At 35.5% G+C, this 25,454-nt stretch overlaps 3 protein-coding genes and 1 pseudogene across 13 annotated transcripts; 1 reads left to right on the forward strand and 3 right to left on the reverse strand.

Moving 5' to 3' along the window:
- Positions 1 to 4,453: 4,453 nt before the first annotated feature.
- LOC104248858 (bZIP transcription factor 29-like) lies at positions 4,454 to 8,918 on the reverse strand. The gene is made up of 5 exons (XM_009805192.2): positions 8,786 to 8,918; positions 7,502 to 8,574; positions 7,227 to 7,359; positions 7,050 to 7,134; positions 4,454 to 4,885 (listed from the first exon to the last, which is right to left on the reverse strand). The coding sequence occupies exons 2-5, from the start codon at positions 8,374 to 8,376 to the stop codon at positions 4,671 to 4,673; spliced, it is 1,308 nt and encodes a 435-aa protein (XP_009803494.1). The 5' UTR covers positions 8,377 to 8,574; positions 8,786 to 8,918; the 3' UTR covers positions 4,454 to 4,670.
- Positions 5,439 to 5,499, reverse strand: LOC138876692 (U6atac minor spliceosomal RNA; annotated as a pseudogene).
- Positions 8,919 to 18,031: 9,113 nt separating the features above from the next.
- On the reverse strand, positions 18,032 to 21,620 carry LOC104248859 (protein BASIC PENTACYSTEINE6-like). 11 transcript variants are annotated; one of them, XM_009805202.2, is made up of 5 exons: positions 21,403 to 21,620; positions 19,900 to 19,933; positions 19,728 to 19,773; positions 19,483 to 19,636; positions 18,032 to 19,347 (listed from the first exon to the last, which is right to left on the reverse strand). In XM_009805202.2, exons 4-5 carry the CDS (start codon positions 19,534 to 19,536, stop codon positions 18,400 to 18,402), a joined length of 1,002 nt encoding a protein of 333 aa, XP_009803504.1. In that variant the 5' UTR covers positions 19,537 to 19,636; positions 19,728 to 19,773; positions 19,900 to 19,933; positions 21,403 to 21,620; the 3' UTR covers positions 18,032 to 18,399. The 11 variants fall into 11 exon arrangements, with proteins under 11 accessions (XP_009803504.1, XP_070009124.1, XP_009803506.1 ...); XM_070153023.1 differs by having other exon boundaries at positions 19,900 to 19,983; XM_009805204.2 differs by lacking the exon at positions 19,728 to 19,773.
- Positions 21,621 to 22,310: 690 nt separating this feature from the next.
- Positions 22,311 to 23,597, forward strand: LOC104248860 (uncharacterized). The gene has a single exon (XM_009805206.1). It carries the CDS (start codon positions 22,311 to 22,313, stop codon positions 23,595 to 23,597), a length of 1,287 nt encoding a protein of 428 aa, XP_009803508.1.
- The last annotated feature ends 1,857 nt before the right edge of the window (positions 23,598 to 25,454 follow it).

The following is a 25,454-nucleotide window of genomic DNA, read 5'->3' on the forward strand; positions in this document are numbered from 1 at the left end:
ATCTTGCTATAAGACATAAAGGAAACAGTCAAAAATCCATTTGATTTTGGATCAAATAGAAGGTTTTGATTGATTATAAAATAAGAAGTAAAATGACATTGTATAGTCGCTCTTAAAATAGTCGATAAAATATAAATATATATATATATACACACACACTTTTACATGATTACTGGATGTAAATAATTTTTATCGCGGACTAAAAGGGATCTTTGCCCTTGATTATAGTTGGTATTTTGTGCCCATCATCATTTATTCACCGGTTCTGGAACTCCTTATCAGTGGTGGGATCAAGTAAAATAAAATTAGAATTATTATGTTGTGATTACTAAGCTGATTTAACAACATTGTTAACTTGTGTGAGAAAAATTTAAAGAACTTTTCTCAACTCCCTTCCAACAATTTACTGTCTACTGGAGAATTTTGAGGTAAATTGTTTTAAGTGAGTCCTAAACTTAACAGGGGCGCATAAAATTCTAGTCGACCATCTATTAACCTCGAGTTGATTCATATAAGGATAGTAAGAAATTATAACAATAAAACATCACTTTTATATAAGATTGGTACCTATGATGCAAGTATGCAATTAGCAATATCCACGTCTATTGATTTTAAAATTTACTAGTTTCTTTGTACATGCATTGCACGTGTACCTTGCACTCATCAATAAATAATTAATTAAATAAATAAAGCATAAATTATTAAAAAATTATAGTTTACGCTAAAATAAATGTAATATTTTTTAATACTAAAAATTAATGTTATTACATTAACATAGTAATTGTATTCAATATATCCAAAATATACAAACACGATAAAAACATTTAAAAAAGAAGAACTCTCATAATATTTATCATGATTGAAGAGAAATCTAGTGAGTGTTAACGGTCAAGATCACAAAAAAATAAAAAAATCTCTAACGACAATTCAAAAGATATAGTGAGCTGTGTCATTTGTTGTAACAAATGCAAAATGAGAGAAAAAACTTAATGACAACTCAAATAAATTATCTTCTATTATTTCATCCTTATTGCTTCAAGTTTGAATTATTTTAATTAACTCTTAATACTATATCATCACCGATTACGTTTTATTTTCTGATTGCTTTAACCACCAACGCTCTTTTTATTGAAACAAGTTTATGTATCCTAAGAGTTTTTTCACTTGATTTTTTTTAACTAATATGATGAATTTAGAAAGGAATTGGATAGAATTATTTTGTTAATTAGTTAATTCAAAAACATAATTATTTGCTTTCAACATTAACGAAAATAATTTATTTTTATTGATTCAAATTATTAATATTAGTTCACCCAAATTTTAAATATTTAACTGTAATAATGATTTTATTTACTATAAATTCTGTATTAAGGGATAAAAAATCGATTTGATATTTTATTTTTAGATATTTGTGTTTGCAGAACTATTAGTGTTACCAAATACTTTTCTAGTCTCTCCCTCTCTCTCTTTTATATTTTTAAATATTATCTTATTATTTTATTTTAATTATTAAGCATAATTTTTAAAGATATTATACATAAAAAAATTATTAAATAGAAAAATATTGTTTGGAGAGAAGAGTAGTTCAAATATTGAACTATTATAGTTCACATATAATAGCATGAAAGGAATTATAATTATGTTACAATATTCAAATAAAAATAATTTACGTAAGATAATTAAAATATTAATTGACTTTCAAGTCCAAGATAAAGATTTGACAAAAACAATTAGGTGCAAGAAAGTGATATCTTTTAAAGTATTAACCTTTATTTTACATGTATATTTGCACATTTTATTCATGATAAAGTTTTCTTGGTATTATTTCAAAATGTCGTAGTTGATATTTTTACAACTTATACAAGAACTAAACATGGAAAAGTTATATTACTTATAGAAAATCCTAAAGGTCTTTTAAATATTAGGCATAAAGTTGCATGATCTATTAATTACTTTAATTTCATTAAGACACACGTTAGTTTACTTTTTTTTCCCTATAAAATTCACATCCACTAAAAGTAATATGAAAATAATTATAGTTACGTTATATATGGAGTTTAAACAAGGAAAAAATATATGTATGGTAAAATACTAATTGATATTTAGGACTTCTTACCTACCATAAATAAGGAGAGATTTAATAATCAAAATTTTAGTCAATTTTAGAGTTCTAAATATTAGGGAATTAATTAAATGACTATTTTATCTAATGTGAAATCTATTTTAAAGGGTAAAAAAGGCGAACGACATTTCGCTAAAGGGCTTCATGCTTTTAATATAGTACTAGTTTAAGAGTACGCACGTTGTGCGTGTATCTCATATCAATGAATGTAAATTTTATAAAAATTACACACACACACACACAAAAGAGATAAATGTTGATCTTTGGACTTTCGTTAGATTTGGGTTCTCACGCCATCTTTTCTATAAAAATTCGATCATTATGATGATAAAGGGATTATACATGCTAATAAACATTGTTACTTCCTTTAGCTCAATAGTGATGGATAATATCAGTAGCCACGTATCAACACCGTGAGAAACTACGAAACTCTATGACAACACTTTTGAAAAATATTTTATTAATATTTTCTTAAAAAAGAATAGCTTGAAATAGCTAACATTTCTAACATTATCAACCTTAAATCTTTAAAATTTTAGTAATCTGAAAATAATCGTGAGTTTCTGAGTATGATTTTTGTGCAATTTGTTTTAAATTTTAGTCTCTTGGTATCTTAAAGTAGAACACTTCTAATGTCACCTATAATATTATTGTTCGGGGTGAAATAACAAATCCTAAAATTATGAGTTCTTGTGAAAAATGGACTTACTCAATTTATTTAAGTAATCTTACTGGGATGACATTTCTAAATATTAAGAGCTCCTATATAGTTCAAATAAGTAAAATATTTAATAGTCAAAGTTTTAGTTAATTTCAACGTCCTAACTATTAAAAAATATTAATTAAACAATAATTTTGTCAAATATAAAATTTATTTTTAAATGAAAAAAATTTGATCAATTTCGCGTTAAAGTTTCGAGCTTTTATAATAGTCTAGATTGATTGAAGAAGATAAAATAAAAACCGAAACATTATTTTCCTATATATTTAGTAGTTTTCAATTTAGTCTCACACTATTTACCACATAATTAAAATACATTAATGTAATTTATTGCAAATACTAAATAAAGTAAATTCTTCAACAAAAAAAAATTAATTATTGATGTTAAAAAAATATTTTGTTTACCGTGAATACAATTTGAGTACCATTAGGATGTCATTTGTCACTTGCCATGTATAACCGACTTCAGACGAGCATCTCTAGATTTTGTACTACTGTTCCAAATTGACTTTTTAAATATTTATTTAAGGTAAAATTTTAATTGATTTTAAAGTCCTAAATTTTAGGTATCTAGTTTAAATAAAGAAAGATATAATAACCAAATATTAATGAATTTCTAGGTCCTAAATATTAGGAAAAGAATTAAATGACTATTTTATCTAGTGCGTGTTTTTTATATTAACAAATATAAAATTTGAAAAAATTGCACAAAAATTATTAAACTATGTGATGAGTTATAAAATAAAAGCCCAATAAAGACTATTGATCCAATTTAGCTAACTTAATAAAGAAAATAATTATATTTTGCAAAGGTATTCTAATGCCTTTACATAACTTCGATATATAAGTTGTGCATTTGCTTTAATAGATCAAATAGAATAAAATAATATACTGACTTGTCAAATATTACGTAACTATATTATGTTCTCATAGTCTTAAGGAAATAAATTTTATTTGCTCAAAAGTTTTCAAAAAGAAGTTTAGTATTTTAATGCTTCGTTAGTAATTTTCCTTAAATATGTAAACGCTTGCACACTATGTAAGTACTAAATTATATTTTTTTAAAGTCTTAAATATTAGAATTTTTTACATTGTTTATATAAGGAAATAATTAATAACAATAATTTTAGTTGATTTTAGATTCCTAAATTTTAGAAAAAATAATAAAATGACTATTTTGTCTTAGTATGAGCTCTATTTTTAAAGGGTAAAAAAGGCGAACGACATTTCACTAAGGGCCTTCGTACTTTTAATATAGTATAGATATAGATAGTTTGCCTATGCTAAACTATTTTTTTATAATATTAGATTACGACAAGCTTAAATGTACAACAACAACAACAAACCAATAAAATTTCACAGATGGTTGGGGAGGGTAGTGTGTACGCAGACCTTACCCCCGCCCAAAGAAAGTAGAGAGACTGTTTCCGATGGACCCTCGGCCACAAGCTTAAATGTAGAGATGTAAAATTATAAGCACTGAGTTTTAGGGATGTAGCAAGTTTAATTTTAAGCAAAAATAGTTAAAACACTAATTAAGAACTTGGACTAATTTAGAAATCAAACCAAATGGTCTATATCTTAGAAACAGACGACAAATCAAAGGAAAATTGGCTTGAAGTCCGACTCTATTTTTCATTATAATCAGTGCAATGTCTATTACGTGAATGAATAAATACTATCCAAAAGGATACAAAGCTGTGTAAATACAAATCCAAGAGCTCACATTTTAGCACTGTTTACCGTTTGAGACCAATACTTATATAAGTAATCCAAGAGCTCACATTTTAGCACTGTCTCACCACCCCGGTGCTTTGTTTTGACCAACTAGGCTGATGCAGGTGTAGCTGAAGCCTTTGTTGCAGTGTTTGGTTTCGCAACAGAAAATTGTTGGATTTCACTAGACTGCTGACGCTGCTTCTGGAACATATTAGGTTTCATGGGCATCTGTCGCGCAATGCTATTAGGCAACCGTCCTTCCTTGAGTTCCCCCATTGTAAGCTTTAAACGCTTGACTTCTGCAGTTAATGCCTCGTGCAGAGCTGCAATGCAACGTCATAATTAATAGTTTCCATCCTCGTGGATGTGTGTATCAAAAAGATATTAATATCCCTATTATAGGCAGCCACCAACTGAAGGCAACCACAGATCCAAGGATCATAGAGTTTTAGCAAGTACATACATTTTGAAAGAGTCTTTCAGAATGTCATAGTAACCGCAGGGTTAAGATGGATCTCTGGGCATACAAGATTCAAAAAATAAATAATGATCACTACTGATAAAGAGAGCAAGCAGTACACATATAGGACAAAGTGCGAGACTATGACCCGAGATGACTGATGATTCAGTCATGTCCAAACATAGACCTTATTCACCAGTCAGTATGCGTGAAATAATGGTGATTGAAAGTAGTAAATGACCGAGCTAGACCTAAAATAACTTTTTGCATAGCCATTTAGGACCTATAATTTTGCAATTGATTCGGACTTAGCTAAAACCTAGCACAATTGAAACAAAGGATCCATAGAGATGAATGACGATTGTAACTAGTTAGGATTAAGGCTTAATTGTTGTAATGTTGTTCAGGTAATAGGTAAAGCTGATGATCCCGTCCCTGTCAGGGGAGGTGCTAATCATCTCTCTTCTCTACGAACACTAAGGCGTAATTGCCATTACACTTGCACATTAGGTTTTGGTAGAATAAGTGTGACACTTAGGGGTCGTTTGGTAGGAGGTATTAGAAAATATAATGCAAGCATTAGCTCCATGCATTACTAATATCTTGTTTGGTACATTTTTTCAATTTGTGTATAACTTGTATTAGTTATACATCATACTTGGTATTATCCTACATATAAGTAATGCATAGAAAACCATGGCATTAGTAATACCAAGGTTATTAATGCATGCATTAGTATGGTTAAAGATACAATTGTTCTTAAAGTCCCTTAAAGCTAGAGAGTATGGAGGGCATTTTTGTAAACAACTATTTTTCTTCAAAATTATGCAATACATTATAATTTTAATACATCATACCAAACAGTAGATAAGAAATAATAACTGCATAACTAATGCTTGCATTACTAACACATGCATTACTAATACACCTTATTCCGCACTATTCTTATACACCCTACCAAACGACCCCTTAGATGTTTTAGTCTTACGAAACCTCTAACTTAATTGAAAGACAGATTATTGACCAGCCAAGGGAATCACGTTAGAACTAACATAGTGGGACATGACAACTGCTAGGGAGAAGGAAATGCTAGCGAACATCAATCCAACTAACAAAACGGCTTGCCAGAAGGGTCAAGAAGAGAGAATGACAATATTTTCTGAGTTAAAACATTTGAAACCTTATGCACAGTTTATAGAGAGTATTCATACAGCTGACTTAATTATGATCACAATTATTTTAGTTGTTTATATGTATGATAAACTCAATAAATAAATAAAACAAGAAATATAAAGCATATTGGAGATAAACATATAAAACACTGCATAATTTCAAGAACAGAACACTTCAGAGAATAGTCTATTTCAGCAACTTCTAAAGTCACCTTGTGCTAGAGCATTATAGCCACCAAACTTTTGAATTCAATAAGAGAAGATATAAATACAAGAAATGAAGAAGAAACCAAAGATCAAGTAAACCGTAATTGAAATAGTTTCTTTCTAAAAGAAATCCTGTAATTGCACTCAATGAACACCTAAAACTGTGTAAATTTGCAACATCTATTCCTTCTGATTTATTTCTTAGAGTCCATGTTTGCACAAATGAATATCTAATAGTATGTAAACTGTTCTTGGAAAAAGCTATTTAATTGCAAAAATTGATTAAATCTTTAATGATTTTCAGAAAGATCATCAAATCTATTTGCGACCATCAACATCAATAACAATTAAAACAAAACTATCTATCTTAAAATCAAGGGATAGGAAAGCTTCAAATTTTCAACTTTGGAATAACGAAAAGCCAAAAAAACAAAAGATATAAAAACTGTACAAAAAAAAAATATTCATTCTCTCGATTTCTGCAATAAGAATCTTAGAATTGACATATTGCCAAAGTTTTTTGTCTTAAAGAATTAAAACAAGAAATCTTTTCTTTCAGTTAAAACTTACATGCAAAGTGCAATGCATATGGGTGCAAACTAGTTCATCTAAAGACTAACAGAAGAAAATATAAGGAAAGAAACATACCATCTCTGAGCTGTGCTTGTTGTTCCATGGCTTGAAGGCGAAATCTCAGCTCATTGTTCAAGCTTGTAAGCTCATTAAAATCTTTCTGCAATGAGATATAACAAATCCAATTACCTCAAAACAAAACCAAGTTCACAAAAGAAGCACCAAAGAGACCTATAAGCTTTTAATAAGCACCTGTAGGCTGGTCACTTGTGTGGACAAAGTGGTTGCTTCTGTTTGAAGAGTCTGAACGTTATATTCCAACTCTGAAATATAGCGCAATTTACGTTCCTTGGATCGAGCTGCTGACTGACGATTGGCCAATATCCTGAGAGCAGAAGAAATTACAGATTCCAAAAAAAGTATGTGAAATTATTCCCTCTTTTTCCTTTCTTGAAGATGATTTAACCTGGGAATTTAAAGAGGGCTACAATTACAGAAAAGAATTAATCAGCAATTCAGCTCCATACCTTTTGGCACGTTTAGAATCTGAAACTACAATCTCTGCCAGTCTTTCATCAGCCATAATCTTTCTCATCTCAGCTTCACTAAATTCACTGTTTCCTAAGTCGAAATTGATCTTGTCTGAGTTTTCATTTCCAGACTTACTTGATGAAAGCTGCCCCGGACAGTTTACCAGGGAAGTTGTTAATTTTGGTGACTCTTCACCATATTGAAAACTTCCAATAGCACTATCCATTGAAAGACTCCTAAAATGTCGGGTGGTGGGAGTAATATCTACATCAGCACTCCTCTTGATACTAGTTCCTTTCGAGACACTTTCTGCTTCGTTATTGCTGCTGTCGCCACTGCTTAACTTTGTGCGACTGGCAATGCTATCCTTGACTTTATCCTCGGTAATAGAAGAGTTCAATGCCTCCATGTTTTCCAGATTCATGTACGAAGACAACTTGTCCACTACCTCTCCCCCTGATTTCCTTCGCAAGGGATCTCCAAGCAGCGTTGCTCCACCCAGAACTCCCTGGCCACTTATGGGCATCAACTGCAGTGAAGACTGAATCATAGCTGAGAATCCCAACGGAACATCACTATTAGAGCGACGATGCCCTTTCTTAGGAGGAAGACTATCACTATATCGAAATGTGTTTTCCCTTGTTGAAGAGGAGACAAATGGTGGTCCTCGGGAACTAACATCAACTTCCTCCATCGATGTGTCCTTCAAACTAGAGTTGGCTGAGGCCATAGATGACTCACTATGAGGAAACGGGCTCAATGGGGGAAGGCCATTGTTTGAGAAAATACTCGGTTGAGATAAAGACCTTGTATGAGAAGCTCCCCCACCAAAATTATGGCTGATGGGTGGCTTAGAATTAGGCTGAGCCATCAGAATCAGGTAATACAATAGCAAAACAACAAACTCGGAAACAACTTGATCGAAATCCTCCCCTAAGTTTGAAAACACTATCGGATAACTCCGTTATAAGGCTAGTACGTCGAGTAGCTTCAAATTTCGCAGTTCTAGTTATATCTTATGATCAAAGAACTTCACCACTTTCCATCAGATTATAAAGCTCACTCTCACCTGCACAAACAAGCCTAGTACTTGAAAAACCGTAAAGCCTGCTTGCTCTAAAATTAAAGCAATTCAATCACGAAAAATTACTAAACTCAAATTCATTCCAACAACTGTTTTTCATCCCAGACAAAACCCCAACAGCCTAAACAGCAGAACAAGATAAGAAAGACAAAGTACAAGATTCAATAACTTAAAAAAAGAAAAAAAAATGTAGTACCTGAAGCTACTCTCCAACGTGATGACACAACTCCACATCGTTAATAAAGTGAAGGGTTAAAAAAAGATTGGAACATGGGAATTAAGCAGAACTTTCCCGCTGAAAATGGCGGTGATTACGGTAGAATTATAAAGAAAGACAAGAAGTGAAAAGACAAAAACTTTGGATTGCATACAATGACAAGAGGGTGGGGTGGGGGTGGGGGTGGGGGTGGGGGTGGGGGTGGGAGAAGATGTTCTCTGTTCCTTTCGCTATCTGAGTGAGTGCAGGCAGACAAGTTTTATTTTGTGTCTCACGGTAGTTGTACGAGGTTATTTTTGTGTACCCAATCTCACACTTTTGTGTTTATAGGAATTTAGGTCCACAATTTTGTGAGACTACAATTAGTGTCAGCTGCACGAGACACAAAATAAAAAAAAAATTCGTGCGAACAGGACAACAAGAGAGTTTTCTTGACAGAGGCTGAATTTGGGTTCATATAGGAAAGTCCGAATAGTTCAATTTCATTTACATTTCAGCTGCATTTAGCAATCGCGCTCTATTCAATGCCGGCCTCAACTCACAAAGTTTTTCTAATTACATTTGCACAATCGGGGAACAGAGAAAATTGAGAATTGAGTCTGATAAACACACGCGGCATCACCACTAGATATAATCCCATAAAATACTATAATAAATTTATTACATCACCACAAAGCTACTTGTTCAAATTTGATTAGGTAGACCCCTTAAGAAGTAATTAATAAAATAATAATTTTATTACATCACCTCGAAACTACTTGTTCATGTTTGATTAGGCATATTCCTTAAGAAGTAATTAATAAAATAATAATTTATTATATCATTTCTAATTAATTAAATTGAAATGATTAATGCTAGTACTTAATAATAAGAGTGAAATATATTAAAAATAGTAAAATATCTTTTGATTTTTCAAATTGGATAAGTAAAATTGGACATTTTGTTAAGTATAATGAAGAGGGTGGATAAGTAAAACTGGACATTTTTTAAGTATAATGAAGAGGGAGTAATATTTAGAGTAATTGGGAACTGTCAGAACTTGTGGAGGTACTCTAAAGCTTACTTCTTCTGGGGAAATGTTGTCATTTTTCGGTTCCTATGAGTTAAACTAAGTTAACTTTACTCAATATTTTACAATTTATTCTCTTATCATTCCAATACTTAGATACTTATATTTCCTCCATTGCATAAAGGAATAACGGGCCGCTTATGAAAAATTCTGTGTACGCCACTGAGTGTACTTATGTTGGAACCTCAGTAAGAAGTTCACCCTGTACGAGGCCCGGTATTCTCTATTAGAGCGCACCTGTTGTGCTTTGACCTAGGTAGCTCAGAAGCTGAGGCATTACTTCTGTGCCTATACTACATATCTCCTATCAAGGATGGACCCCTTGAAGTACATCTTTCAGAAGCCCATGTCCACTGGCAAGCTAGCCAAATGGAAAATCCTGTTAAGTGAGTTCGACATTGTTTACGTAACTCAGAAAGCAGTCAAGGGACAAGCACTGGCAGACCACCTTGCTGAGAATCCCGTGGATGGAGAATATGAACCTCTGAAAACGTATTTTCTTGACGAAGAGGTATCATTCATAGGAGAAGATATTGCAGAATCCTATGACGGTTGGAGTGTTCTTCGATGGAGCAGCAAATTTCAAAGGAGTTGGCATAGGAGCAGTCCTAGTATCAGAAACCAGTCAGCATTATCCAGTGTCCGCCAAACTCAAGTTCCCGTGCACCAACAATATGGCCGAGTATGAAGCCTGCATCTTAGGGCTCAAGATGGCCATTGACATGAACATTCAAGAATTCCTAGTGATTGGAGATTCAGATCTACTCATACATCAGGTACATGAAGAATGGGCAACCAAGAACTCTAAGATACTCCCGTATCTACATCATGTACAGGAACTGAGGAAAAGGTTCACGAAGATGGAGTTCCAACATGTTCCCAGAGTCCAGAATGAGTTCGCTGATGCATTGGCTACCCTGTCATCTATGATACAACATCCAGACAAAAATTTCATTGACCCCATTCCAGTAAAGATCCATGATCAGCCACCTTACTGTGCCCATGTTGAAGAAGAAGCAGACGGAAAGCCTTGGTTTCATGATATCAATGAATATTTGGCAAAAGGAGAGTACCCAGAGCATGCAAATCCTACTCAGAAACGCACACTTCGGAGATTGTCCAACAACTTCTTTCACAGCGGAGGAATCCTGTATAGGAGGACTCCTGATTTGGGACTATTAAGGTGTGTCGACGAAAAGGAAGCATCCAGGCTACTGGAGGAAATTCATGTTGGGACCTGCAGTCCACATATGAATAGTTTTGTCTTAGCAAAGAAGATACTCCGAGCCGGTTACTTTTGGATGACTATGGAGACGGATTGCATCTAGTATATCCGAAAATGCCATATGCTTCCAGATACATGCAGACATGATAAAGGTACCTCCAAATGAGCTCAATGCAATGAACTCGCCATGGCCGTTCGCCGCCTGGGGAATGGATGTTATCGGACCAATCGAGCTGCCGCTTCAAACGGGCACAGGTTTATCCTATTAGCAATCGACTATTTCACCAAATGGGTTGAAGCAGCATCTTACAGAGTAGTAACTAAGAAAGTCGTGGCAGAATTTGTCCGCGGCCGCATTGTTTGTCGATTTAGGATTCCAGAGTTGATCATTACTGATAATGGCTCCAACCTCAATAGTGACTTGATGAAAGCTATGTGTGAAACCTTCAGGATCAAACACAAGAATTCAACAGCCTATAGGCCTCAGATGAATGGAGCTATAGAGGATGCCAACAAGAATATCAAGAAGATATTAAGGAAAATGATAGAGAAGCATAAACAGTGGCACGTGAAGTTATCATTTGCTCTATTAGGGTATCGCACCATAGTCCGCACATCAACCGGGGAAACCCCCTATATGCTAGTTTACGGTTCGAAGGTTGTCATTCCCGCTGAAGTAGAAATTCCTTCCCTAAGGACCATACACGAAGCTAGGCATGATGACGCAGAGTGGGTAAAAAGTCGTTATGAACAACTAGTCCTCATAGACAGAAAGAGTATGAATGCAGTTTGTCATGGTCAACTCTATCAGAACAGAATATCCAGAGCCTTCAATAAAAGAGTCAAGCTAAGATAGTTCACACCGGGGCAGCTGGTGTTAAAGAAAATTTTTCCGCATCAAGATGAAGCCAAGGGAAAATTCTCTCCCAACTAGCAGGGTCCATACATGGTTCACCGGGTTCTGACAGGAGGAGCCCTCATACTTGCAGAGATGGACGGTGAAGTCTGGCCAAGGCCAATTAACTCAGATGCAGTCAAGCGTTACTATGTGTAATCTTTATGCTTCCCTTATATGATGTAAATTGAACTACGCCTAACCTGATTCCCGTTTAAGAGGGGATACGTAGGCAGCCCTGTGGGTTCGGTCACAATGAAATAAAAATTTTCATTTCCCCCACAATTGGAAACTAGGGCAGAATTTTGAGGAGGACCCTTAAAATTCCGAAGTAATTTCATCCAATCGCCATGAGCAGCAGTCAGAAACGTCAACTCATCAAACTGGGGCAGAATTTTGAGGGGGACCCCCAAAATTCCATAGCTAGAGAGGTTGCAATGTCCCGAGCCACGTCACAATCGTCGGTTCATCTAAAAGCAATTTCTTAATTATACATTTATGTCATATCTTTACGAAACCATGCCTGTTTATTACTGAAATTGCTTTGTTTAGCAACACTACCCCAATGATACGTACAGTATCACCAGATCAAAGCCGAGCAAGACAAGCAAAGCCAGCGGGGATACGAACTAACCTCCCCCTCTACAAAACTCACAATTTTTCTTTGGATACAGGCACCAGGATTGCAAAATCAGTAAACATACTATACACTCATGGACAAACATTATTCAGGAACATGACTCTCTAAACCGTTACACTCGCAAACATTTGCTATCAACATACACCAGTGACGTTCCGTCTATCATAATGCTCTCAGTAATCAAGACATTGCATTATACTATCAGCTAAGAAAACTCTACTATCATTCGTTATTTCACTTTTGCATAAGGCTACCATTCTGCCTTCCGAGACTAAATTTGTCTCCATCTGCACTCTTGCATAAGGCTACCATTCTGCCTTCCGAGGTTGAGCTCTACCTCCATCTACATTTGCGTTGCATAAGGCTACTATTCTGCCTTCTAACTTGCATAAGGCTACTATTCTGCCTTCCGGGACGAAACGCTATCTCCATCTGCACTCCTGCATAAGGCTACCATTCTGCCTTCTGAGGTTAAGCTCTACCTCCATCTGCATTGGCATAGCATAAGGCTTCTGTTCTGCCTTACAACTTGCATAAGGCTACCATTCTGCCTTCTGAGGTTAAGCTCTACCTCTCTCCGCATTTGCATCTTTGCATAAGGCTAGCATTCTGCCTTCTGAGGTTAAGCTCTGCCTCCAATTTTCTTCGGAACTAAGCACTATCTCAAGCATCGTTTATTTCATTTCTATTACAGGCTAAGCTCTGCCCTTCAATGCGCAAGACTAAGCTCTGTCTTGTCCGCATCATGGTACTCCATCTCAGGGGCTGAAAAGATAGCCTCATACTGCATCTTATGGTCTGAAAGATCGCCTCATACTGCATCTCATGGGCTGAAAGATCGCCAAATTATCCAAAGGTGTCATCGTTCGGAGGAACCATCTTCATAGCCCGAGAACAACATGTCATGGCCTAAGGATCCTTTTCAATATTTTGCATATAATTATTCAAAGGCACCATAGTTCGGAGGCACCATCCTCATAGCCCGAGAGCATCATTTCATGGCCTGCGAATCCTTTATCATACGCTTCATGGACCAGGACGTCATGGTCTAAGGACGTCATCCTAACCGTCCAAAGATAACATTCATTGTCCGACGGGAATTTGCATCATGGTTAAATTTATCGCGATATAATCTTGTATTTATTCTAATGCAGGTAAACCAACGAGCAACGGCCATCCCGGTAGGACTGATCTCGCTCCAGTTCCCGCAGCCACATCAAACCTAACCATTCCCGGTCCTAGATATTGCGTTCGTTCTTGAAAAGCCTCCATCGGCATACTCCGCCGATGGATTCTGAACTACATATGGCCTGATTACTGTAAAACCAGGGATATGTAGGTAGCTCAAAAGCCAAAGCATGGCCTAAACCTCTTCATACCGTTTTGCTCGGTCAAAATTGGCCATCATATCTTTACCCGACAACTCTTTCATCCTTCCCCAGTAAAGAGGGGCAGTTGTTGCTACCAATTTTTCCCTATATATTTTCAATATGCAAAAGAACTTCAAAATAGCATATATATGCATATATAAGCATATCCAAGTGATTTATTATTTTTTCGTAATTTTTAAAGGTTTTAAAATCAATTTATTTCCCTCTTTTATCCACAAAAAAACCAATAAGTGTTTTCAAAATTATTATTTTTGGTAATTAATTTGTTGGACTTTTATGTTTATGTTAAGATATAGCTAATATAATTTTTTTCATATTGTTCAAATTTATTTAGTATTTTTAAGCTAAATTGCATATAATTGCAATACTAGCCCTTTTAAGATTTAATTGTGTTTTATTTTCATAAAATTACGTCCTGTATTTTTAAATTATTAATAATATGTTATAAATCATTTTAGTGCTTTCAATTTATTTTCAGAAATTAATTTACTATTTTTTATAATTTTAAAAGTGAAAAATTGGTTATTTAAATAATAGCGCAATTACATTTCAATTTTAGCCTAAATCTGACCCCAAATTAACTCAATTTCCCCGACCCAATTCTCATTCAAACCTGACCCCTAACCCGATTAAACGACCCAACCCGGATTCCCCTATCTACCCTCTTTAATCCAGGTCGTTGATCATTCATATCAACGGCCAATATTCGCCCTTACCATTTTTAACCTTAAACAACCCCTTACCCTACCTAATTCTTCAGCAAACGCCGCCCTTGAATCCCTTTTCTCTCTATTCTCTCTGAAACCTCACATGAACCCTAACCGCCGCCATCTAACTCCACCCCAATCTACCTCAACCCCTGCCTAATCCATGGCCTCTCATGGCCATTGGAGATGTGTATTGGCCTCTTATGGCTCCTGGGTGTTTGTTTCCGTAGTTTCATGGCCAAACTCAAGGGAATCTAGTCCAGTCCTTGCTCGACTTCTGTTCATGGCCTTTCTCCGGCCATCCATGACCTTTCTCCAGTCATTCATGGCCTTTCAAGGCAGATCCTTGACTTTCCTGATTAGATCGGTAACTTTCAAGGTCTTTCTCACCTTTTCTGGATTTTCTGAAACCCTAATCTTTAAGATCTTTCATTTTTCTTTAGATCCACCTTAGATCTGTGCTTACTATGAACTTCTTAAGTGTTTTTTCTCAAAGATTCTCTGATTTTCTTTCAAAGCTACTCTTCACTTTTCAACGATTAGGGTTTTCCTTTAAGTTTTTTTTAAAAAAAAAGATCTCTTCTCTGATTTTAGCGTCGTTTGTGATTTTGGTATGTTTGAAACGATTTGCTCATGTTGTTCCTCTATCTATTTCAGCATGTTAAAAAACCAAGTTCCTCTTAGTTCTGAAATTGTTTGCCTAAATGTGTACTTGTTCTTTGTTTCTGACTCTCTTTTCCTTGTCTGACATGTTTGATTTTGGGTTCGTACCATCTCTTAAACTTGACTACTATCGAAGCCCTAATTTCTTAGAAGGGGTTTTCACACCTATTACTATTGTGAGACCTTTACCTTTTTCTGACCCTCTTTACCTGTTATTATGATCTTCTTCACTGTTAATTCTATGTGACTACTTGACCTACTTGACTACTGTGCTTTGAATATTTTCCTTACTACTGAATCCTATATTATTTCTGCCACTGTTGTATGTTTGTGTAATCTCTTTTGCCATTGTGTTTGACCTCGCATGTCTGATGCTTCTGTTCACTCTATTTATATACTGAAGTGTAGAATCATGTTTCTTCCTTGATTGATCTTGATCTTGTTACTGATTGCAAAAAGCTTTTCTTTTAGGAACCCTAATTTTACTCGCCTGTTTAAATTAATTGATTCCTTTCCTTTGCTCTGATCTTTTACCTTGCTGAATTCTTTACCAAAATAAGCTTATTTTGTACTTAGACTTGATTGTTTATTTCATACTTTTACTGCCCCCTTATATGGCAATAATCATTTTGTCCCCAAATTGATTTTTTCTTTAATTAAACCTGCTACTACCCGTTGAATAGTGATTCCTTAATTAAAGGGAATCATTTGTGGTAATTGATTCTGACTTGTGATTATTTCCATGTTTGTGTTAAGACTTTACTTATTACCTTATTCTTCACTCGTTTTCAAAAATTTATAAATACCCTGCACCCCCTCTTCTTTTAAGGATACGAACAATTGAGTTCAAGAACACACACTTACACTCAAAACATTCTTTCTTTTCTCTACTACTACTTGTGCTACTGCTTTGTCTAGACGGCTGAAAGCCAAAGCTAGACCATGGAATCTTGCTTATTTCTTTCTTAATTCCCTTCCAGATTTTTTATCCCGAGAATACTTAGACTGATTATGATTTTCTATACGACTTTTCTCGATGAAGAATTATTAATTACTGTCCTTAAAGTGGTTAGATTAAATAGAGACCTACAAAGTCTCATAATTGAATTGATAATTGAAGAAATCATTGATAACCTGATTAATAATGAATTTTCTATTCATGATTATGCTGAAACTGTTAGGGATGATATGTTGGATTATTACTTCTCAGAATAAATTGACTTGTTATTTGTGCAGAATGGACCCTTCATGGGCCACCAGAAGCAGAGGTAGGGGAAGATCTTCCCCTAGTAAATCATATTCTCAAGGATCGTCATACGGATCCTCATCAAGTTCTCCGGTGATACAAGCGGGAAAAAGAGTTTAATAAACTCTAAGATATTTCATAAAGGAGATTCATCAGTAGGTCCGTCTATACATCTGGATGATATTCCAGAAGATAATCCATTATACGGTCATCTACAGGCATATTTGGCCGCCAAAAAGCAAAGTAATACATTTGCTTCAATCGCTAGAGAAGAGGACAACAATGATATCAAGTCCTACGAAAAACTACCAAAGAAAGAAATAATATTTCTTTTAGAAAACTCTGAGATTCAGCGAAAGGATGAACCATGGAAGATATTCCAGAGATACCTGATTAATGGGTTATACTACCCAGGTGAATCATATAAAACCCGCGCTTATTATGAGACCATCCTCATCAGCACAGGTAGTGCAGAATTCCAGCACTTTTCCGGTTATAACACCAGTGAGAACGTTTATAACTTCTCAAAAATTATTATCAAACAGATTATATCTGTTGAAGAATGGGGGATATCCACAATGAAAGAGAGGCAGATAAGCCTTAATAAATCACTCATGAATTTTACTTACTGGGATTATATCTAGACATTCGATAGAGTATTATATTATAACAATGATAGACATAAACACACTTGGTTTATTAAAATATGTGCAAAGATATTTGCAGGACCTATCCCTAATTGGTTTCTGAACTGGTGGTCATATCACGGCCCCACAACAAAGATCTTGCCTGAGCCATTTCTTAAATTATACAAAGAATGGACAAAAATTTCTCCGTTTTTAACTGATTTAACTCTGTTTTGGTTTGATTATTTAATAAATATTTATTGCCTTAAAAAAAAAGGAATAGCAGGATTTGGAGTGTGAAAATCGAGGTATATAATTTTTATGTGAATTCAGACGATTTGTTGAGTAACTTTTTTCTGCTAACTATGTACTTATTTGAATATTTCCAAAAAAAATAGTTTAACTATCAAAATAGTAACAGTCCCCTGTCTTTTTGTGGGGTGGAGAGCAATCTATAGTGCTTCTCCTATAATAAACAAGAAAATTGATGAAATTGCTCCTTGATGAATGAACAATAAGGAACAGAGTGACTTTTAGTTTCTGCACATTTCTTCAAGAAGTAAGATGACCTAAATCATGTTAGAAGTAATATACATATGTACGTGTACACAGAGCGCGATCTCGAACGCAGAGAGATTCAATTAGAGAATCAAATCTGATTTACGACACTTGACAAAGATTTTTGTCTCTCGTCATTTTGTGTATTGTGATAGTTACTCCTGAATTTTTATAAATAAAAAAAAAACAAGTATCACACCTGAGATTTGAACTTATGATCTAGAGCAATTTCGTTATATAGCAGAGAAATCCTCTATGTTCAGAGAATTCAACAACTTATATACTAAAATTTGACTATGTCCTATTTGTACAATACGATCTCCGCTTTTGATTGTGAAGACTCATCTGTGTATTTGACTAGTTATCTGCTGACTGTCAACGTACAACAACCCTCATTACTTATCCTTGAATAATCTTGATAGATTAAGCCACTTTGAATCTGTGATACTATTCGAAGTCGATTCTCCATCGACAATGAAAGACATGATAACCAAAGGTGTGATAGTATGTAATTGCTTTCTATATATCCTCCCAAATTGTAGATATCTTATCGGATGAATAATGTTAGAAGCATTACTTGATGGTGATGTAGCGGTTTGTCCCATGCTTTGCCCAGTTGTCCTTAAGATCAACTGGATTTGATAGATCGTGGCCTTCAGCAGCCAGGCGGCTAAGCAGCTTGGTGAATGCACTTCCACTCATTTTCCGACCACCAATTCTAGCATGTCGCTTGTTAGGAAGCATTGGTAATGGATACATTGACAAATTGTTTGTACAACATGAAGATTGCCAACCTCCATTTCCCCATTTGTAGCTAGGCCTTAAATCTCCGGTGCAGGAACAAACTGGGACTGGCATGGTTGATTCATCAAAAGAAACCTGGTTGAGCCCCCGACCCTGATCCTTCCAATCCGTCTTTGTCACACCCAACTGCCTATTAACGTCATCATTTCCACCACCCATCTCTTGGGCGCCATTCCACTCTTGCGATTCGTCAAGCATTGTCTTGTTAAGGTCTTCACCTTCCTTTTTCACTTTCTTTGATGGCTTTGAAGTTCTTTTAGAAGATGTCACTGCCTTTGCCTCCTTAGATCTTTTGTTCCTACGGGATTTTGTGAGCTCTGGAGCAGCTGGTGACAATGGTATGGATGACTCGCTCATGTGCATATCGCTGTGGTTAAATGTAGGTTCTCCCAACTGTGGTTGATGATGTACATGCAGTTGTGGATGGTGCATGTGTTTCACTTCGTGTGCAATTTGACATCCAGGCGGACAAGGAGACATGTTACCACTGTTCATTGAGTTTTCTCGATACTGAAGAGTGGCAATGGCATTGTCCCGCTCCATTATGGCACTATTTCGTTCTGCTATAGCTGAATCGCGTTGCAAGATGGCCATATCTCGCTCTGCCAAGGCAGCCCTTTTTTCAGAAAGAGCCAAGTTCCTCTCTTGAATAGCAGCATCTCTTTCGCCCATGATAGCCATTATCTGCTTCATTGATGGCTGATGCTGCATAAACCACTGAAGTACAGGAAACGTAGCGTATATCACCAGAGCAATTTAGATAAAGATTCTGCAGAAAATCTTTTGTACTAGAAATATCCATAGTCAAGAAACTAGACTTGAGCAGTATTAACTATGACTACTATAATTCACCTGGCCCTGAGGTGGTTTATGCCTTGCATTCTCATGATGCCCACTGTCGTCCATATCATATAGTATGTCGTATAAATTGCACAAATCAGTTTAGTCCTTTAAGCAAGTGTGACATATACTCATGTTGGAAAGACAGCCAGCTGAATTCCAACTCCTGTCACCACGTTTTGGAAAATCACACACGTCACATCTTCTTCGTGGAGGATACACTAAGAGTGACATAGTATTGAATAGCAAAATCACACCTGAGCAGTAAGTATCAGCAGCTGAAACCAATGTCTTCAGGATGTTCTTAATGAAATAAAAAGCCAAGATGGGAAACAGAAGAGTAGCCCCCCCCCCCAAAAAAAGCAACAACAACAAATCAATCCATGCCCTTTCAGAAAGCAATTACATATTCAACAATGACAGACTTACAAGCAGTTTCAACTCTGCAGTCGGTAACTCAAGGCTGCATCACAAATAGCATAAAAGATGAACAGTCGTCATCGGCTTCAAGAGCTTTAAGAGAGAACTAAGTCAGGCACAAGCAATTGAAAAAACAAAGGTCAGCGAAAACAGAACACAAATTGCACGTGTATAGAGGTCCAAACATCACACTTAATATTCAAGTACTTCAACCGATTCTTCAATTAAAATATGGCATACTCTTTATAGTTCACCACTTTATCCAAGTAGTTGTACACCTATCACAGTTTACTCACAAGAAACCTTAAAGTCTTCAAAGAACTTTGGTCTTAACTCTTAAGAACAAGAATATCGGGGGGGGGGGGGGGGAAGGACTAGGATATAAGTCTTTTTAAGACCAAGAAATCCGCTGTTTTAGCTTTAAAACTTGAGGATAATTGGAAGCCCTTCTAACCTTCTCCACTTAAATGCTGGACTTTGTTAAGCAGCCAGGTTTCAAACTCGTGATGTGCGCCTACCACATATTCATGATCAATGGCGAACCACGATTTTGTGCAAGCGGGTTCAGTCGAAAACAACTATAACTAATATAAGCAGTAACATGAAGCAATTTTTTGCCCTTTTTGTTCATAGCGTAATCTTAAAATGAAATCATCTTAAAGTCGACAAAAAAGAAGTATAAAAGCACTGACTGGGAATGGAACACATGACCTCGCCAAAACTATGAATCCACCTGACCATTTTTGCAGGAGCAAAGCAATTGTCATGCAGGTTCAAATATAATTTTTTATATAAAGTTACCCTGCTTTAGCTGTAATTTACATTGATAAACATGAGTATTTTTCGACGAAGTTGAACCCCTTAGCAATATGTGGGTCCGCCCCTGTTCACGATGTACTACTACCTTAGCCGTTGAACAAAGCCCTGGGGCGTAAAAGGGCCAATATATAATTAAAAGACACAACATAAAGCAAAAAAAAAAAAAGCCCCCAACAGGTTCCATTAAAATTCCTGATTTCAGTTAAAAAAAAATGTTTACTCAAGTCTAGCTTCTTAAGTTTTGGATCTCAAGTACAATTTCCAAAAGAAGAAAATTCTAATACTAAAAGTTGTTTCACCAAGAATTAGAAACACTTTTTAAAAAAAGAAGACGTGCTTAATGAACAGCATTTGACAACAACAAAAAAAAGAAAAATCTTTTTAGATCAATCACACGAATAAGCGATAGAATTGAGCAATAATTCAACAAGTATATTCGAAAACTAGGTTCTTTGACTAATTACCAATTACAACCCATTTCAGCTAAACTACACCCCAAAATTCAAAGCAAGTTAATAACACATAACACTACAAATTTAAGTTCAAAATTAAATCATAAAGAAGATGGAGAATCCCATTAAACCTGCAGTCCCAAATCATCCATATAGCTAAAATGAACATATATCAACACTTCACAAAAGAAAAGAAAAAAAGAACATAAAAGTTGTAATTAAAGAGTTAAGGAAAGCTTACAGAGCAGAATTCCGAGGACATAATAAGAGGTAAAAAGAGAAAAAGAAAAGGGTCAAAGTCTGTTAAGATGAAACCCCATAATAATTTGCAAGAAGAAGGAGCAGAAACGAAGAAGATGAAATCCTTGTACAAAAATGAAGAAGAAGACGGACAAAAGGACTTCGAGTCTTCTAGATAAATGTCATTCTTTTATCTATTTTATTTTGCTCATTTGACTTTACACGTTCAAACTATTCAATTTGAGCCATTGATATGGCAAATTCAGTCGTGCATAGGAGTGTATGACAACACATATTAGGGAATATTTTAATTTTTCTATTATAGCATTAGGGAATAGGAATTAAACAAGTGTACAACACTATCTTATTTTATATTTCTTTTAGCTAGATTAAGTGTACAACACTATCTTATTTTACATTTCTTTTAGCTAGATTACTTGTATAAAGAAAAATAAGACACTATGAATAGATCATCGGAAAATTTCTACAATTCTATTCTTCAATTCTTTCATGGTACCAGAGCGATACTAGCTCAATCCTTCAATCTTTCAAATTTAATCTTCTTCTTCTTCTAATCTTCATCCATGACTAGAACAGAAGCTACCCCAACCATCACTGCTACTTGTTCATCCAGCCAAATAAAAAACCTTGACTCCAACCATCCCTACTTTATTCATTCTTCAGATTCACCTGGGATAAGTCTTATCAATTTGCCCTTTGATGGGAGAGGTTTCGCAGGTTGGAGGATATCCATTCTCATTGCTCTTTCAGCCAAGAACAAACTTGGCTTCATCGATGGGATTTGTGAAGAACCTAAGCCTAACTCAGCAGATCATCCTCTGTGGAGCAAAGCTAATGATATGGTGACTTCATGACTGCTCAATTCTCTGTCAAAAGACATAGGGGACAATGTCATCTATTCCAAAAACAACAAGAAATTTATGGAACAGTCTAGAACATAGATTTGGCCAATCAAATGGGGCCAAACTATATCAATTGCAAAAGGAAATTTCAACATCAGTCCAAGGAAATAACAACATTTCAAGCTATTTCACTACGCTCAAGAAGCTATGGGATGAAATGGACTCTCTAAGCTCTCATCTAAATTGCTCCTGTGATTGTGCATGTGGTGGAAAGGCTAAAGTCGCCAAGTTTCTAGAGGATCAAAGGATCTTGCAGTTTCTCATGGGGCTCAATGATGTATATGCTCAGGCTAGAGGAAACAATATCATGATGAGTCCACTCCCTAGCATGGACTTTGCCTATTCATTGCTCTTACAAGATGAAAACCAGAGAGAGGCCTTTGTGAATATGGTCAGTCCTCAACTCAACTCAGATGCATCTTCATTTATGGTTGCTGGACAAGGAAAGAGTGGACTAAGGTACAACAATCAAGGACAAATGGGATGGAATCCTTCATCAAAATCTGGAAACAATCAGCAGCAAAAGAGCAAAGCTAATAAGGGAAAATATAACCCAAATGTGAGTTGTACTCATTGCATGAGAACAAGACATGTTAGGGCAGATTGCTACAGGCTAATTGGGTTCTCAGATGATTTTCAGTTTACCAAAACCAACAATTATCAGCCCACAGCAAAAGGGAATGCAACAATGGGAGGACAGGAAAATGAAACCAATCCAAATCCTAACAATGAAGGGGTAGTAGGAAGTCAGAATCAATCTTTTAGCAGGGAACAAATTTCAAAACTAGTTAACATAATCAGACAGGTTCAAGTTGGTAATGCAGGAAATACAGGATCTGAAATCAATGCAAATGCAGTTGCTGGTACTATTCTTAAGTATTCAGGAACATGTTTGTCAGTTTTTAACATTAAAACTTGGATCATTGATTCAGGGGCATCTGAGCATATGTGTTTTGATTCAAGTTCCTTTTTAGAATTGTCTCCTCTTCCTATACCTGTTCATATTAGCTTGCCTAATTCTTTCCAATTATATGTCACACACATAAGAAGAGTTTCCATTCAAAATGACATGATTCTTGAAAAAGTCCTTTATGTTCCATCTTTTAAGTATAACTTACTATCAGTTCATAAGTTGTGCATTCAGTTCAAATATTCTCTTCATTTGACATCTAGTGGGTGTGTCTTGGAGGTCCTTTTAGTGAGGAGGGGGCAAGTTTTTGGTGAAATTAGAGGAGGATGGTACCTGCTGAATCCTATTTCCATTAGTGCATAACCTATTTTTTCTAGTCAAAATGCATTTTCAATTCCAAAAGGAAATCATTCTAGTTCTATTTCTAGTACTATTTCTAGTCTAAGACCTATGTCTATGAGTGTAATTTCTGATGTAATCCAATGGCATGCTAGATTGGGTCATTTACCTTTTGAAGTAATGAAATCTTTCAAGTTCATTTCTTTTCCTTCCTATTTTGATCATGTGTGTGATGTTTGTCATCAAGCTAAACAGACTAGACTACCTTTTTCCATAAGCCAAATCAAGACAAATGAGATATTTGATCTTATACACATTGATATATGGGGTCCTTTCAAGTCTAACACTTATAATGGTTATAAATATTTTCTTACTATTGTAGATGATTTTAGTAGAGGGACATGGACTTTTCTGCTAAGTTCAAAAGCAAATGCATTCACAGTTCTTAGATCATTCTTTGCCATGATAGAAAGACATTTCAATTTTAAAGTGAAGAAGGTGAGATCTGATAATGCCTTAGAATTGGGAAGAGGAACACAACAATTTGATTTTCTGCTTTCACAAAGGATTTTACATGAAACTTCTTGTGTGGAGACACCCCAACAGAATGGAATAATTGAGAGGAAGCATAGACATTTACTAGAGGTGGCAAGGGGATTGTTCTTTCAATCTACAGTTCCCATACAATACTGGGGAGAGTGCATCCTAACTGCAATCTACTTAATTAATAGGTTCCCTTCCAAAGTCCTTAAGGGTAAGACTCCCTATCACATATTGTTTGGGAAACCACCAGTATATGACAATCTAAAAGTCTTTGGATGCTTATGATATGCTTCTACTCTAGCCCAAAACAGAAGCAAATTTGATCCTAGAGCACAGACATGTGTTTCCTGGGATATTCACCACATCAAAAAGGTTACAAACTTCTAGGATTACAGACAAAAACTGTTTTTGTGTCTAGAGATGTGAAGTTATATGAGAATCATCTTCCTTTTGCCACCACTCCTACACCACAACCTCATCAAGTGTTCACTCAAACTCCACATATTTCAGACACCACTTTACCTGATTCCAACTCCTTATCCTCCTCTAGACCTAGCAACACTGCTTCTCCTAGTACCAGCCCTATCACACTGCCTTCTTCTAGTTCATCTGATTTTTTCTCTTCTTCTCCTAGTCATAACCTTCCTGGTTCCCCTTCACCCAATGATCTCAGTTCTAGACAAGTCTCACATCTATCTCCAAATCTTTCCTCTCCCACATCTACTCCTAATGATAGTATTACTGTCCCTATACCTCCTCCACCTATCAGAAAATCTGAAAGAATTTCTCAGCAGCCTAGATATCTAAAAGACTATGTATGCAATGGGATTTTTTTGTCTGACATTACTGCCTCTTGTTTCAACCATGCATCTTCTGCCACTACCCTACCCTTTGCAGCTTTGTCAATCAACAATCAAAATATCATAAATTCAGTATGTTCTATTTCAGAACCTCACAGTTATTTACAAGCTTCTCAGGATGCAGGTTGGAGAAAGACTATGGAAGCAAAGCTAGCAGCTCTTGATCTCAACAAAACCTGGGAGGTTGTGAATTTGCTACAAGGCAAGAAAGCTTTACCTTGTAAGTGGGTCTACAAGGTAAAGCACAAATCAGATGGTTCCGTTGAAAGGTTAAAGGCACGATTGGTGGTAAGGGGGGATATCCAAAGAGAAGGCATTGACTATTCTGAGACATTCTCACCTATGGTAAAATGACCACAATCAGATGTCTTTTGACTGTGGCAGTGAAGAAATGTTGGAAGGTGTTGCAACTTGATGTCAATAATGCGTTTTTACATGGGGATTTACAAGAGGAAGTCTATATGAGATTTCCTCCTAG

Source organism: Nicotiana sylvestris, chromosome 8 (genome assembly GCF_000393655.2).
Source record: "Nicotiana sylvestris chromosome 8, ASM39365v2, whole genome shotgun sequence".
NCBI lineage: Eukaryota > Viridiplantae > Streptophyta > Magnoliopsida > Solanales > Solanaceae > Nicotiana > Nicotiana sylvestris.

Excerpts from the sequence above, each read along its gene's own strand:
- LOC104248859 (XM_009805204.2), bottom strand. The coding sequence starts at position 19,536 with ATGGACGACAGTGGGCATCATGAGAATGCAAGGCATAAACCACCTCAG. Across the intron at positions 19,348-19,482 it reads ATAAACCACCTCAGGGCCAG|TGGTTTATGCAGCATCAGCC; the intron begins GTGAATTATAGT and ends CCTGTACTTCAG.
- LOC104248858 (XM_009805192.2), bottom strand. The coding sequence starts at position 8,376 with ATGGCTCAGCCTAATTCTAAGCCACCCATCAGCCATAATTTTGGTGGG. Across the intron at positions 7,360-7,501 it reads GATTCTAAACGTGCCAAAAG|GATATTGGCCAATCGTCAGT; the intron begins GTATGGAGCTGA and ends TTCTGCTCTCAG. Across the intron at positions 7,135-7,226 it reads CACAAGTGACCAGCCTACAG|AAAGATTTTAATGAGCTTAC; the intron begins GTGCTTATTAAA and ends ATCTCATTGCAG.
- LOC104248860 (XM_009805206.1), top strand. The coding sequence starts at position 22,311 with ATGTCATCTATTCCAAAAACAACAAGAAATTTATGGAACAGTCTAGAA.